At 40.6% G+C, this 12,344-nt stretch overlaps 1 protein-coding gene across 1 annotated transcript in view; it reads left to right on the top strand.

Moving 5' to 3' along the window:
* The window catches only part of CORIN (corin, serine peptidase), a 304,969-nt gene that overhangs the window by 199,062 nt on the left and 93,563 nt on the right, over positions 1 to 12,344 (top strand). The window contains 1 exon segment of the mRNA XM_052642198.1: positions 11,667 to 11,774. Coding sequence (XP_052498158.1) covers positions 11,667 to 11,774 — 108 coding nt within the window.

Here is a 12,344-nt window from a genome sequence, read left to right as displayed (position 1 = left end):
TGGTCGGCTTAATGAGGTGCATAACAGTGCCGGGGACCTGAGTTATGTTTCCTGTTATCTTGAAGAACATTCCTTAACCAAATAAGGAAAAATTTCTATATGCGATAGCATAAGGAAGGCGTTGCATGAGCTCATTCTGCCTGTCCAATCAGGTATCGCCAAGTACCCTGTAACTGAGACAAAGAGCTAACTGTATATAAACCGCCATACTGCTTTGTTCGGGGCTCTCGTCTGATTCCCCTGTGTCGGATGAGGCTTGAGCCCTAGCGTGCTAGAAATAAAGATTCCCTTCTTGCCTTTGCATAATCACGGTGGACTTCTCCTTGCCTCGGCTGGTTCAGAGATACGGGCTCGGTGCATAACAGAGATCAGTGGAGAAATAACTCCAGAAAGAATGAAGGGATGGAGCCAAAGCAAAAACAATACCCAGCTGTGGATGTGACTGATGATAGAAGCAAGGTTCGATGCTGTAAAGAGCAATATTGCATAGGAACCTGGAATGTCAGGTCCATGAATCAAGGTAAATTGGAAGTAGTCAAACAGGAGATGGCAAGAGTGAATATTGACGTTCTAGGAATCAGCGAACTAAAATGGACCGGAATGGGTGAAAAGGTCCAACTAGTCAAGGCTATGGTTTTTTCTGTGGTCATGTATGGATGTGAGAGTTGGATTGTGAAGAAGGCTGAGTACTGAAGAATTGATGCTTTTGAACTGTGGTGTTGGAGAAGACTCTTGAGAGTCCCTTGGACTGCAAGGAGATCCAACCAGTCCATTCTGAAGGAGATCAGCCCTGGGATTTCTTTGGAAGGAATGATGCTAAAGCTGAAACTCCAGTACTTTGGCCACCTCATGCGAAGAATTGACTCATTGGAAAAGACTCTGATGCTGGGAGGGATTGGGGGCAGAAGGAGAAGGGGACAACAGAGGATGAGATGGCTGGATGGCATCACAGACTCGATGGACGTGTCTGAGTGAACTCCGGGAGTTGGTGATGGACAGGGAGGCCTGGCGTGCTGCGATTCATGGGGTCGCAAAGAATCAGACACGACTGAGTGACTGAACTGAACTGAATTTTGCTATGGATTTGGGAGCAAATATTATACAAAGCACCTACAGTAGGGATTTTAAGTGGTTCAATATAATTATATACAGTAATGGGAGTTACAGAGGAATCTCTTGTTTATCCCCTAATTATGGCCCATGTTGTGTCATATTCAAATTCTACAGATGCCTCTACCTCTGAGGTAGGCCAACACTGGCTTCATTTCCCATTGCATGGAACATTACACTCTAAACAGTAAGAGGAGCTTTCTGCTGCATTTGTTGAAAGAGTAAATTTTCCCAGTCAGTCACTAAACAAAGAAGGTATTATTATTATTCTGTAAGGTAGTCAGCAATGTCCCAGGAGTGGAAGAGTTTATTAAGGAAGATATAGGTTTTCCTTCCTCATGAACATACTTCAAAAACCATTTGGCTTGGTTCACTGAGGAAATACACCCCTTCAGAATACTTGTTCATGAAAATACTTAGTTAGACATTGGAAGCTTTGCATGTAATTGTTGCTGACCTTACAAGGACATCTGCCTCTGCAATTTAGCATGCCAGGGCCTGTGGTATTGCAGCGTGTGTGTTTATGGAAGGGGCCACCCTCCTGTTGTCACTGTGCTGAAGTGAAGGAATAATGTCACGTCTGACTTAGGGCATGGATCAGAGCTGGAATGCAGCCCACAGATACTCCCAAGGGGAGAAGGAGGTTTTGCTGGACATTCTCAGTTGGAGCTCAAGGATTTACCATGTTCTGAGGGTTCTGACAGGTACAGGAGGAGGACTGCCTTCCTAGGAAGGAAGGGAGGGGGTTTGCTGTTTGAGTGAGTTCTCAAATCAACTGTGCTGGAAGCATTTACCTACATGATGTGATTTAATTTTCAGCAAAGCAAGTATGACTCCTTTTTGTTCAGGTACAGAGGTGAAGCTCATGGCAATGAAATAATTTGCCAGTGGTTCAAAGTGCCAGATTAGAACCCACTCCTGAACGGGTCCAAATTAAATTATTTTATCTTAATTGTGCTGCTTTTGACTTGCCAATGTCCAGAAAGTGCAAATTTGGTGAATGATTGTGCTCAGATCATTCGTATGACAGGAAAATGTTTAGTTTGGGTGCTCTGTTATGTTGAGGGAGAAATTTGTCTTTACAGTGGCTCACCAGGTGTCTGGGACTGCTTACTGACCTCCTCCCAACTCATTTTGTTGTGTTTCTTGATCTCTTCCTTGCGTGTGTTAGTTGCTCAGTCATGTCCAACTCTTAGCCACCCTGTGGACTGTAGCCCGCCAGGCTCCTCTGTCCATGGAATTCTTCAGGCAAGAACACTGGAGTGGGTTGCCATTCTCTTCTCCAGGGGATGTTCCTGACCCAGGGATCAAACTCAGTTCTCCTGCATTGCAGGTGGATTCTTTACTATCTCAGACACCAGGGAAGCCCTATCTCTTCCTTAAGTATTGGTAAAACGGACAGGTATCCAACCGCTGAGAATTTTAGAGGTGTACAGAAAAGATTTTTGAAAATTAGGAAGTGCTTTTAAAATTTCTAGTTTTGTGACTTGAAATAGGCTACATCTCACCCCTTGGTTTTCCTTGTCATCAAGACCGGCAGCACAGTAGCATCTCCAGGAAGCCCCACTTGCAGAAATTCTAGCTCTGTCAGTCTGGAGGGGGCGCCCCGGCAGCAGTCCCTTTGTGAAACTCTGCCACTGATTCTACAGCGCAGTCAGGTTTGAAACCACTGCATTAGAGGGTGTCTGGTGTCTCTTTTGTTGCTAATATTCTGTCATCTTTGGATTCTGTAACCAGCTCTAGAACAGCATCCTATATGTAGCAGGTGCTTAGCAAATGAAAAAGCCTCAGGAAAAGGGTTGTCACAGGGAAAAGAACCGCCACAAAGTCCTCATACTTTATGCCATGTAAACCAATGTCAAATAATTTCAGAAAAAAAAAATAATTTCAGGACTCATTCACTCTGAATTTGGGGTAACATTGGTTGTTACCCCATTTATTTTTGTGTACTGTGGTAAACTAATTATACTGAGTTAGCTAAATATACTAGTTAGCATACTTAGTTATACTAATTATCACACAGATTAATACGAGGTCTTGAGTCAGACTGCCTGGTTCCTATTTCTTTCTTTCCTGCTTTCTTTCTTTTTGGCTGTGCTGGGTCCTCCTTGCTGTGTGGGCTTTGCTCTAATTGTGGCAAGCGGAGACTGCTGTCTAGCTGCAGGCTTTTCATTGTAGTGGCTTCTCTTCTTGGGGAGCATGGGTTCTAGGGCATGCAGGTTTCAGTAGCTGTGGCACGTGGGCTCAGTAGTTGCAGTTCCCAGGCTCCAGAGCATAGGCTCAATTGTTGTGACACATGGTTGCTCCAAGGCATGTGGAATCTTTGAGGACTAGGGATTGAACCCGTGTCTCCTGCATTGGCAGGCAAATTCTTTACCACTGAGCCACCAGGGAATCCCCTCCTATTTCTTCTTTATCATTTCCTACCTCTGTAAATATGGCAAGGTACTCCATCTCTCTGGGGTCTTAGTGTCCTCATCAGTAAAGTGAAGACAATAAATAATATTATCATACTAACTACCTATAGAATTGTTGAGCAGAACAATGAATCACTAGATGTCAAGTACAGAGACTAGTGCCTGGCATGCAGTAATTCTCAAAAGGCATTAGGATTTATGGTTGTGACTGTGGTTGCTATCTTATTCTCCATGTCATCCTTCCAACATCCCTCCCATTCCAGTCCCACCAAAGGTCAGGTGATACATTGTGGAGGAGACAGAAATACTACCATATGCACAATGGTTTTAAAAGTAGCACCACATGAAGCTATCTTGGAAAGGAGGCTACCCAAGTAGCGCAGAATAAAAACTGATATTCCAAATAATATTTCTGAATCATCAAAAATGACTGTAGCTACTATATCTATTAAGACAGGGAGCAAAGAAATACTACAAAGATTTCTACCAAATTAATAAAAATAAAAATATTTCATTCTGCCCTAATGGAAGAAGTTTCAGATGTCTGGAAAATTCACTCCTGTTTTGAGACCATCTGGTGATATGGAATGATATTGAATAGTCTTCAATTCCTGCTATGTGTGAAGCATGTTCTAGATATGTAGTAAATATAAAGACTGTTAAGACATGATTTTTTTTGCTTCATGAGCCTTTTAGTCTAATCAGGGAAATGGCATAGAGATCATAACATAAACACAGAGATAATTAAATATCATATTTTAGAACAATGTAATGGATGTGCATGCTAAGTCACTTCAGTTGTGTTGGACTCTTTGTGACTCTGTGGACTGTAGCCTGCCAGGCTCCTCTGTCCATGGGATTCTCTAGGCAAGAATACTGACGTGGGTTGCCATGCCCTTCTCTAGGGGATCTTCCCAATTGAGGGATTGAACCCATGTCTCTTATGTCTCCTGCATTGGTAGGCCAGTTCTTTACCACTAGTGCTACCTGGGAAGCCCAATATAATAGGTATGGCAAAGCAAAAGATGGTATAAACAGAAAGATCTTGTGAGAGAGAAGAGCACAGATCACTGGTTGCCAGACTGGCATGAGAGAGCCAATGGGAAAGACAGGATTAAAACTGGCCTTGGAATAAGGTGATGCTTGGATATCCCAGAACAGTAGCTCTCTGTCGGAGGCAATATTCCCTTCTAGATGTTTTGTACTTTATGGAGACCTATTTGATTGTAACCACCGGGGAAGTTTAAGGGGACGCTACTGGCATTTAGCGGGCAGTGGCTGGGACTGTTGCTAAACATGCAGCGTACAGGATAGCTCCCACAACAGAGTCACCCAGCCCCAAGTGTCCACAGTACTGCAGTTGAGAAATCCCATTTTGGAGCTAGAAGTCAATAGCTGAAAACCCTCAGGACATCAAGAAGCCCAGGTCACTGTAACAAGCTGGAAAACTGTGGGCAAACTGGTTAACCTCTTGGTCATCTCAAAACAAGGCTGTTTCTGGGTGGAAATTGAGCATCCCTACTAGAATCCTGAGTTGAGGCAACATGATTATGTTTATGGACTCAAGAGACTGAGCAAATTGAATGAGCCTCTTGAAGAAAGATTTTCTGTTCCTTAGCTGTCTCTTTTCATTTAATGACAATTTTGGGGGATAAAAGTTAATAGTGTAAGATGCCAGACTGAAATAAATATTAACATGCAAGAACTTTAGAAGTAGCATTTTGTATCAAAACTCTCATTCAGAAAAAAAAGATCTGTATCTAGAAAAATACCCACCTAGTTTATGCAAAATTATGCTTGTATTGAGCAAGAAAAGCACAGCAAGCAGCTTCTGTAAGTTTTGATCTGTTGGCCCCAAATTGCACTTAGAGCATGTCTTTTCAGGTGAAACAAACATTTTTTCCAATAAAAGGAAGCACTGTGATCTTTGTTATTTGCTATGTATTTCTGGGTGTGCAGTGCCTCTGGTTAAGGTTTTCTGTGTTTACTAATCACACAGACCTTAGGGAGGTAACAAGTTGTTTTTCAAATGCAGCTAATTTTGTATCTAACATCTGAGAATGGCTTCTAACCAAGAAAATCATAGCAGTGGAAAGTTGAGCTTGTACCTGTATGAATAATGAGGAATTATAAAAAAAATATTTGAATCATCTCCATTTATGAAATAAGTTAATCAATGACAGCATTAATTTACAAAATATATCCAATGAGCGTTTTTTGTATGAATTATCAGGGGTCCCAGAATGGACCTTAGAAATATTTTAAGCGTTCTCAGGTTAATCAGATTCTGAAAGAAATATTTGATTCTCCAGTCCTACCATCCAAAAAAGTGAAGTGTACTGCTTAAAAAAAATTAATTCGTATGTTTAAAATCTATCACCCCTTCACACTGCCTCCTCCTTCTGGTGATGTAAGTACTTCTGCACTGATGGTCAAGGTGAAGATCCCCCGTAATGCTGATTCTAGCATGCTGATTCAAAACTTCTCATAAGAGATGAAAATAAAACAAAAGTCAAAAAGATCTTTAACATTTCCCGAGGAAATGTATATATCTTGATGCACAAGTTCCCCAACTTAGCTCAGTGGGCAGGAGAACCTCAATCAACCTTTCTTGACTCAGCCGGTATGTGCGTGGGCAGCTCAGCTGGCAGTAGGGTGCAGGATGGGGAGTTAGCACCCTAGGCTGAATGGGGGGAAATAGTACGGTCAAGGTGAAAACTGGCACCTCTTTTTAGTCCTTATGTTTTCCCTTATGATGGTTGTCCTCATTTGAAAATTATCTGGCCTAGGGGAAATGAGAAAAAAAAAAAAGGACTTACAAGGTTCTGTATGTGTTTATGTGTGTGCATGTGTGTACGCCCTCTTAATGATGGTGCTGAACAGATGATCTCTAAGGCACATTCCATTTCTAAAATGGTGTGATTCTGAAAGTATTTAAGTGACCTCTTAGACGAGTGCTCTTTGAAATAGAAGCTGATGATTCATGTAAATAACAAGTATAATATTTTGATGTGGCTCACAGTTTCACTAGTCAGTGCCTAATATTTTTGATAATGAATTGTTACAGAATTGGGGATGTTTAAAGAGGTGCATGTGTGCAAAGTTGCTTTAGTCATGTCTAACTCTTTGCAACACTGTAGCCCACCATGCTCCTCTGTCCAGTCAAGAATGCTAGAGTGGGTTGCCATGCCCTCCTCCGGGATATCTTCCTGACCCAGGGATCAAACCCACATCTCCTGTATTGGCAGGCAGGCTCTTTACCACTAATGAGACCTGGGAAGCCCCAAGGTAAAGTACCCATCATCGATTGTATCAGAGGCAGACTTTTGCTTCAGGAGAAACAATTAGCTGGAATTCAGGAGGCTGGGATGTTTACCATGAGATTCTTGACCTTTACCAGTCAAGCAGACTGATCCTCATATGTGACTTTATTTCCCACTTCTTTCCTTTGTTCGTGCTTCTTGCTTTTCTTGCTTTGTTCTTGTTGCTTGTTCTTGCTTTGTTCTTTCCTTCTACTTAAAACATGCTGAAATTTTCATTCCATCCACTCTACTAAAATTGTGCACATCTTCCATGATCCCTCTCCAGCCTTAAGAATCTGTTTTTGAACTTAATTCACTCCAAGGGAAAACATAATATTGGGTTGGCCAAAAGTTCATTTGGATTTTTCCATGACATCTTACAAAAAACACCTGAATGAACTGTTTGACCAGTCTAATACATTTAAGAAATTTAGTTGCTACTAACTACAGCCTTTACATGTAAACATTTTTACCTTATTGAGGTATAACTTATCTACTGTAAAGTTATTTAGTAAATTTATAGGATTATGAAACCCTCACCATGATCCACTTCTAGAACTTTCCCATCTTTCCCCACATTTCCCTCCTTTTTATCTGCATTCAGTCTTCACTCCTACATCTCCAGCCACAGCCACATCTGTCTCTGTAAGTTTGCCTTTTCCAGAAACTTTATAAATGGGTCGCACAATATGTGGTTTTTGTATTTGGTTTCTTTCACTTAGCAAAAGGTATCTGAGCTTCATTGCTGCTGTCACATGGATCAATAGCTTGACACTTTCAATTGATGAACAGTATCCCATTGTATGAATGTACTACATTTTGCTTGTACACTTACCAGTTGTTGAGCATTTGGATTATTTCTAGGCTTTGGCTATTATGAATAAGACTGCGATAAACATTCACATGCCAGTCTTTGTGTTTCACTTCTCTTGGGTAGATTTCTAAGAGTAGAATTCATGAATCTCATGAAGTCATAGTTAAGCTTATAAGAAGCTGACAAACTGCTGTCCAATATGGCATTATTATTTTACACCCCCACCAACTACATATGAGGGTCTCAATTTCTCAGAATCCTTGTTAATACTTGATATTGTCTGTCTTATCTATTACAGCTATTTTAGGGGATATATAATAGTATCTTATGGTGGTTTTATTTGCATTTCCTTAATGATGAATTACACTGAGCACCTTTTCATGTGCTTATCAGCCATTTGTATATCTTTCATGAAGACTTTCTATTCAAGTTCTTTTGTTTGTTTGTAACTGGGTGGTTTGTCTTATTATTGAGTGTAAGATATCTATGTATATTCTGGATATAAGTCCTTTATCAGATACATGCTTTGAAAATATTTTTTTTCAGCATGTGACTTGTCTTCTCTTCTTTAAAACAGCATCTTTGGAAGCACAAGTGTTTTTAATTTTAAAAGTGGAAGTGTTTAGTCACTCAGTCGTTTCTGACTCTTTGTGACCCCATGGACTGTAACAGCCAAAGGAATCTGTCCATGGGATTCTCCAGGCAAGAATACGGGAGTAGGTAGCCATTCCCTTCTCCAGGGGATCTTTCCAACCCAGGAATCAAACAGGTTTCATGCATTGTAGGCGTATTCTTTACTAACTGGGAAGATCTTTTTAATTTTAATGAATATCATTTATTATTTTTTAGGTTTGTGCTTTTATTATCATATCCAAGAATTCTTTGCCACCCCCATCAGAAAGACTTTTTTCTTATTTTTTTTCTAGAAGCTTCATAATTTTAACTCTCACATTGAAATCTATAATCCTTTTTGAGATTTTTTGATATGGTTTGAGATAAAGATCAGAGTTCAACTTTGCATACTTGAAATCCAGTTGTCCCCACATCGTTTGTTAAGAGTATTCTTTTCCCATTGAATTGCCTTGGCATCTTACATACATTATTATTTATGTCTTCCCCTAACTCTATTAAATAGTTGTTCTTTTCATAATTTCATAATTAAGTTTACAGACACAAATTTTAACTAATACACTCAACATCATAGCCAATAGATGGAAGAACTAGGATAAGAGTTCTGGTTTACTCAAGAACAAGATCTGTCTTACTAAAATTTCCTTCCATGATGTTTATTCCAACATCAAACTGTAAGCTTCTTGAGGTTCAGTTCAGTGCAGTTCAGTCACTCAGTCGTGTACGACTCTTTGCGACCCCATGGACCACAGCACTCCAGGTTTCCCTGTCCATCACCAACTCCTGGAGTTTACCCAAACTCATGTCCATTGAGTCGGTGATGCCATCCATCCATCTTATCCTCTGTTGTCCCCTTCTCCTCCTGCCCTCAATCTTTCCCAGCATCAGGGTGTTTTCAAATGAGTCAGCTCTTCGCATCAGTGGCCAGACTATTGGAGTTTCAGCTTCAGCATCAGTCCCTCCAATGAACACCCAGGACTGATCTCCTTCGGAATGAACTGGTTGGATCTCCTTGCAGTCCAAGGGACTCTCAAGAGTCTTCTCCAACACCACAATTCAGAATCATCAATTCTTCCATGTTCAGCTTTCTTTACAGTCCAACATCCATACATGACTACTGGAAAAACCATAGCCTTGACTAGACATAACTTTGCTGACAAAGTAATGTCTCTGCTTTTTAATATGCTGTGTAGGTTGGTCATAACTTTCTTTCCAAGAAGTAAGTGTCTTTTAATTTCATGGCTGCAGTCACTGTCTGCAGGGATTTTGAAGCCCCCAAAAATAAAGTCAGACACTGTTTCCCCATCTATTTGCTATGAAGTGATGGGACTGGATGCCATGATCTTAGTTTTCTGAATGTTGAACTTTAAGCCAACTTTTTCACTCTCCACTTTCACTTTCATCAAGAGCCTCTTTAGTTCTTCTTCACTTACTGCCATAAAGGTGGTGTCATCTGCATATCTGAGGTATTGATATTTTTCCCGGCAATCTTGATTCTAGCTTGTGCTTCCTCCAGCCCAGCGTTTCTCATGATATACTCTGCATAGAAGTTAAATAAGCAGGGTGACAATACACAGCCTTGACATACTCCTTTTCCTACTTAGAACCAGTCTGTTGTTCCATGTCCAGTTCTAACTGTTGCTTCCTGACCTGCATATAGGTTTCTCAAGAGGCAGATCAGGTGGTCAGGTATTCCCATCTCTTTCAGAATTTTCCACAGTTTATTGTGATCCACACAGTCAAAGGCTTTGGCATAGTCAATAAAGCAGAAATAGATGTTTTTCTGGAACTCTCTTGCCTTTTTAATGATCCAGTGGATGTTGGCAATTTGATCTCTGGTTTCTCTGCCTTTTCTAAAATCAACTTGAACGTTTGGAAGTTCACGGTTCGCATATTGCTGAAGCCTGGCTTGGAGAATTTTGAGCATTACTTTACTAGCATGTGAGATGAGTGCAATTGTGTGGTAGTTTGAGCATTCTTTGGCATTGCCTTTCTTTGGAATTGGAATGAAAACTGACCTTTTCCAGTCCTGTGGCCACTGCTGAGTTTTCCAAATTTGCTGGCATGAGTGTGGCACTTTCACAGCATCATTTTTTAGGATTTTAAATAGCTCAACTGGAATTCCATCACCTCCACTAGCTTTGTTGTGGTGATGCTTCTTTCTAAGGCCCACTTTTCTTCACATTCCAGGATGTCTGGCTCTAGTTGAGTGATCACATCATCATGATATCTGGGTTGTGAAGATCTTTTTTGTATAGTTCTTCTGTGTATTCTTGCCACCTCTTCTTAACATCTTCTGCTTCTGTTAGGTCCATACCATTTCTGTCCTTTACTGAGCCCATCTTTTTTTTCTTGACGAGATCTCTAGTCTTTTCTATTCTATTGTTTTCCTTTATTTCTTTGCACTGATCATGGAGGAAGGCTTTCTTATCTCTCCTTGCTATTCTTTGGAACTCTGCATTCAAATGGGTATATCTTTCCTATTCTCCTTTGCTTTTCTCTTCTCCTCTTTTCACAGCTATTTGTAAGGCTTCCTCAGACAGCCATTTTGCTTTTTTGCATTTCTTTTTCTTGGGGATGGTCTGGCTCCCTGTCTCCTGTACAATGTCATGAACCTCCATCCATAGTTCATCAGGCACTCTGTCTATCAGATCTAGTCCCTTAAATCTATTTCTCACTTCTACTGTATAGTCATAAGGGATTTGATTTAGGTTGTACCTGAATGGTCCAGTGGTTCTACCCACTTTCTTCAATTTAAGTCTGAATTTGGCAATAAGGGTTACATCACTTTTTCTTATCTTGGCATCATAATCTAGGACAGTACTGCTTATCTGAGGGTCATGCTATGAAACATTCAGTTGATTTAAGTGGTAAAGTTGTGTGAGTAAGTAACGACTCTGTAATGTAAATGACTTTTTCTCTTTGTTACGTCTGTGTTTACCATTGACAAAACTAGACTTTCATTTTAAAGTAAACTTTATAAAGAAATAACTACTCACTGTCTATGAAGTAATCCTTTTGTATGAAACTGAACTTCAGTAGAAACTATGGTGGATTGAGAATGTGTTTTCTCATATTTGGCTATAAGGAAGTGACATAGAGTGGAACGTGGGTATTTTCAGGGAGTGATAAGAGCATTGGCTTGGGAGCCAGTGGGTCCTCGTCATGGTTCTACAGTAACTTGTTATATGACCTTGAGCACATCAGTGGCTCCCTCCGCACCACAGTCTCCTCCCCTGGGAAACAGCAGATGTGGACCAGGTCACCATTATGATCCTCCCCCCCCCCCCCCCGCCCCCATGATATGCTTCTGTTATATTATACCAGCTACTACTGTAACATCCTATTATGCTCTGATGACCCATCAGTGGCTTGGTTTTTTTTTCCCCCCAGATTGCAGCGAGAATCTGTTTCACTGTCACACAGGCAAGTGCCTTAATTATAGCCTCGTGTGTGATGGCTATGATGACTGTGGAGATCTGAGTGACGAACAAAACTGTGGTAAGTAACATTATTTCCCTAAAGGTTTTCATTGAAAATTATAGGGACTTATAATCAAAATCCTGTAGTTCATTGTTAGTGTGGTTAGTGAGTTAAATCACAAAATGATTGGTTTCTTAATTTTCAGGAAGAGCAGGCTTTTTCAATTACTCATCTGCCGTATCTTATGTGTAAATGTAATATTTCTTGGGTAAAGTCATACTAAGGGAACATAAAAGAAGTGGAATGGAAATGGGAGTTAGCATGTTTTTGTCTCTTTGAAAGTGTTTGTTTCTTCTCTGGTTGGAGTCAGTGGCTCACGGTTAGATTCTGAGCTCTTGAGAAAAACTCTGCTTGCAATTCTTGATCCTTTTGTTAGGTATAACCCAAGACCTCGCCTGTATTTGATTGCCATGCACTGCAGGGCAACTTCTGCTGTGGACACATCAAGGGTTTGTTTTACGTTCAAAAGCTCACCTTATCTTTTAAAGAAGGAATCCACATACTAGTTGCACGTTTGTACCTGTAAACAACATCTTTCCAATACAGCCCACACCAGCCCCTGCTAGCCAGTTGTCTTTATGTTGTACA

Source organism: Budorcas taxicolor, chromosome 6, assembly GCF_023091745.1.
Source record: "Budorcas taxicolor isolate Tak-1 chromosome 6, Takin1.1, whole genome shotgun sequence".
Lineage (NCBI taxonomy): Eukaryota > Metazoa > Chordata > Mammalia > Artiodactyla > Bovidae > Budorcas > Budorcas taxicolor.
The sequence above is the reverse complement of the archived record's forward strand: the minus strand, read 5'-3'. Positions and strand labels throughout refer to the sequence as shown.